This window comes from Sesamum indicum, linkage group LG3 (genome assembly GCF_026168435.1).
Source record: "Sesamum indicum cultivar Baizhima isolate 11 linkage group LG3, ASM2616843v1, whole genome shotgun sequence".
NCBI lineage: Eukaryota > Viridiplantae > Streptophyta > Magnoliopsida > Lamiales > Pedaliaceae > Sesamum > Sesamum indicum.
The window spans coordinates 5,841,967-5,844,690 of NC_142659.1; the positions used below are offsets into that span (position 1 = coordinate 5,841,967).

At 39.7% G+C, this 2,724-nt stretch overlaps 1 protein-coding gene across 1 annotated transcript; it reads left to right on the forward strand.

Moving 5' to 3' along the window:
• Positions 1-578: 578 nt before the first annotated feature.
• On the forward strand, positions 579-2,489 carry LOC105157313 (vignain). The gene is made up of 4 exons (XM_011073704.3): positions 579-1,073; positions 1,296-1,531; positions 1,735-1,875; positions 2,021-2,489. Exons 1-4 carry the CDS (start codon positions 629-631, stop codon positions 2,291-2,293), a joined length of 1,095 nt encoding a protein of 364 aa, XP_011072006.1. The 5' UTR covers positions 579-628; the 3' UTR covers positions 2,294-2,489.
• Positions 2,490-2,724: the final 235 nt, after the last annotated feature.

A 2,724-nucleotide genomic window follows, 5' to 3' on the forward strand; every position in this document is an offset into this window, starting at 1 on the left:
ATTTCAGTTACCAATAGCTTTTCCGGAAAGAGTTGGTGGCTACTTGCAAGAAATCGTGCCATACTCCCTAACGATTTAACGGATTGCTTGCATCACTGCACATAATTCATTTTTCACTTTCTGAAATATATCTAAGATCACACAGTAGCGTGTTTTGCATGGAAACCTCATACCCATAAATTTACATCAATACACGACTTTATCATAACTCTGCTCTTATCTATCCGCACATAATTACACCTTTTTCGCTATGTTCAGATGTTGTCATACCGTGTAATAGTTGGGGGGCTGACGGAGCAGATTGAATTTTCTATTTTAAATTGAACTGCATTTCTATATATTTCAATTAATATATATATATATATACACACGTTAAGTATAGAAAGATTATATTATTAACTTTATTTAAGGTCATGATTTCGAATCCTATCAGACGTCGTGTATAGAATTTGGAATAGAAAACCCAATCCGATGATGGAGGGGTTTGGCGGGTGGTGAAAGCAACCTTGCTTCTGTATGGAAGTTTGCCCATAAGGAACCTTGGAATTCCATCCTTTCTTCTATTTAAACCACTCTTCCATTCTCTAAATCTTCACATCTACTACACAAAACTCATAGATTCTTGAACATGAAGTCGTCTCTCGTATTAGTGATTCTGTCCCTTGCTCTGGTCGTTGGTCTAGTTAAGAGCTTTGATTTTCATGAGAAAGAGCTCGAGACTGAGGAGAGCTTGTGGGACATGTACGAGAGGTGGCGGAGCCACCACACGGTGTCGAGGAGCATCCAAGACAAGCACAGGCGCTTCAACGTCTTCAAAGCCAATGCTCACTATGTCCACAGTTTCAACAAGAAGGACAGGCCTTATAAGTTGAAACTCAACAAGTTTGCTGACATGACCAGCCATGAGTTCAGGAGCCTTTACGCCGGCTCTAGGGTCAAGCATCATCGCATGCTGCAAGGGAGTTTACGTGGAAATGGGACGTTTATGTACGCGGACGTGCAGAGCGTTCCACACTCCATTGATTGGAGGAAGAGTGGGGCGGTTACTGCTGTCAAAGATCAAGGCCAATGTGGTAATACATCATCGTTTACCTTTTTCGGATAAATTACCTTGAGACAGTCTAAAGTTAAATCTAATTACACAAACATTTGTATGTTCTCTCAAAATTACAAGTCCACCCCCAAAAGGGTGTTCATGTAATTTATCGTAAGTAACGTAGTGGTAATTATAACTATATAACCTCAAAAACTATAATTATAATTTTACTGTTGATGATCAAAATATATTGATACAGGTAGTTGTTGGGCATTTTCGACCGTGGTGGCAGTGGAGGGGATAAACTATATCAAGACAAACAAACTTGTTTCCCTGTCTGAGCAAGAACTTGTCGATTGTGACACTGATCAGAATGAGGGGTGTAATGGAGGACTGATGGATTTAGCCTTTGAGTTCATCAAGAAGAAGGGAGGTATCACAACAGAGGAGAACTATCCTTACATAGCTGAAGATGGAGAGTGCGATGCCCACAAGGTAGCAGACCATATTTGTGTTGTTATTACGTTAAACCCCTAAACTATTGTCAAATTACAAAACAATCTCTGTAGTTTGAATATTTACATGTATTCCCTATTACTGATGTTTTCATTACACTGATACATTACCTTGTTAGTAATTGTTTTTAGTTATTCCATCCAACAAACATTTAATCTGATCATAACATATATCTTGTCCAGGAGGATTCTCCAGCTGTCGCAATCGATGGACACGAGAACGTTCCAGCGAACGACGAAGATGCATTGTTGAAAGCAGTAGCACATCAGCCTGTATCAGTTGCCATAGATGCAGGAGGTTCTGATTTCCAGTTCTACTCAGAGGTAAAACACAAATCTGTATAATGCACTCATGTTCACTTTGTTTGATCTTACATTTTTGTAGTGAATCGGTTTAACACGAACAATCAATATCAAACACGTATAACTAACCAACAACTGCTAATATGAAACGTTCTTCCTATGATAGGGAGTGTTCACAGGAGACTGTGGAACGGAACTGGACCACGGGGTGGCAGCGGTGGGATACGGGACGACCCTGGACGGGACCAAGTACTGGATCGTGAAGAACTCGTGGGGGCCGGAATGGGGAGAGAAAGGTTACATCAGAATGCAGCGTGGTGTGCACGCGAAAGAGGGACTGTGTGGCATAGCAATGGAAGCATCTTATCCCATCAAGAACTCTTCCGACAATCCTGGAGCAGTACCTCATACTAAATCCTACCACAAAGATGAACTCTAAGTTGTCTGAACTGGAGATGGCCAGGGATTTGGCAACTCTTCCTTTTCAGTTTCTTACCAGTTCAGTTCAAGATTATCTATACCTCACATTTGTTTGTCAACTTCACAGTTCACACAAGCTGGATACCTCATATATATCTGTTGTGTTCAACGTTACATTGATGAAATAAATATATACTTTTTTCTTATTGCATTAACTCTTCAGGCCTCCTTCACTTTGCTCGATTGAGTTATAGTGTAATAGATTAATGCATGATAATGTAAGAGATAGTTTGCGATAGGCTAATGTAATGTTCTGTTTCGTTGGACCGATTGCTGGATTATTGTGTTATTATTTTATTACAAACTTGTCACGTGACTGAGAATCATGATTGAACACATGACATTTGCAGTAACACTATATTTAAAGTTATTTTTTGGGAAAAGAATTAA

What these genes read in the sequence shown, in the direction of transcription:
- LOC105157313 (XM_011073704.3), top strand. Translation starts at nt 629, where the DNA reads ATGAAGTCGTCTCTCGTATTAGTGATTCTGTCCCTTGCTCTGGTCGTT. An exon ending in CAAAGATCAAGGCCAATGTG is followed by an intron (nt 1,074 to 1,295) that starts GTAATACATCAT and finishes ATATTGATACAG; the next exon opens with GTAGTTGTTGGGCATTTTCG. An exon ending in GAGAGTGCGATGCCCACAAG is followed by an intron (nt 1,532 to 1,734) that starts GTAGCAGACCAT and finishes TATCTTGTCCAG; the next exon opens with GAGGATTCTCCAGCTGTCGC.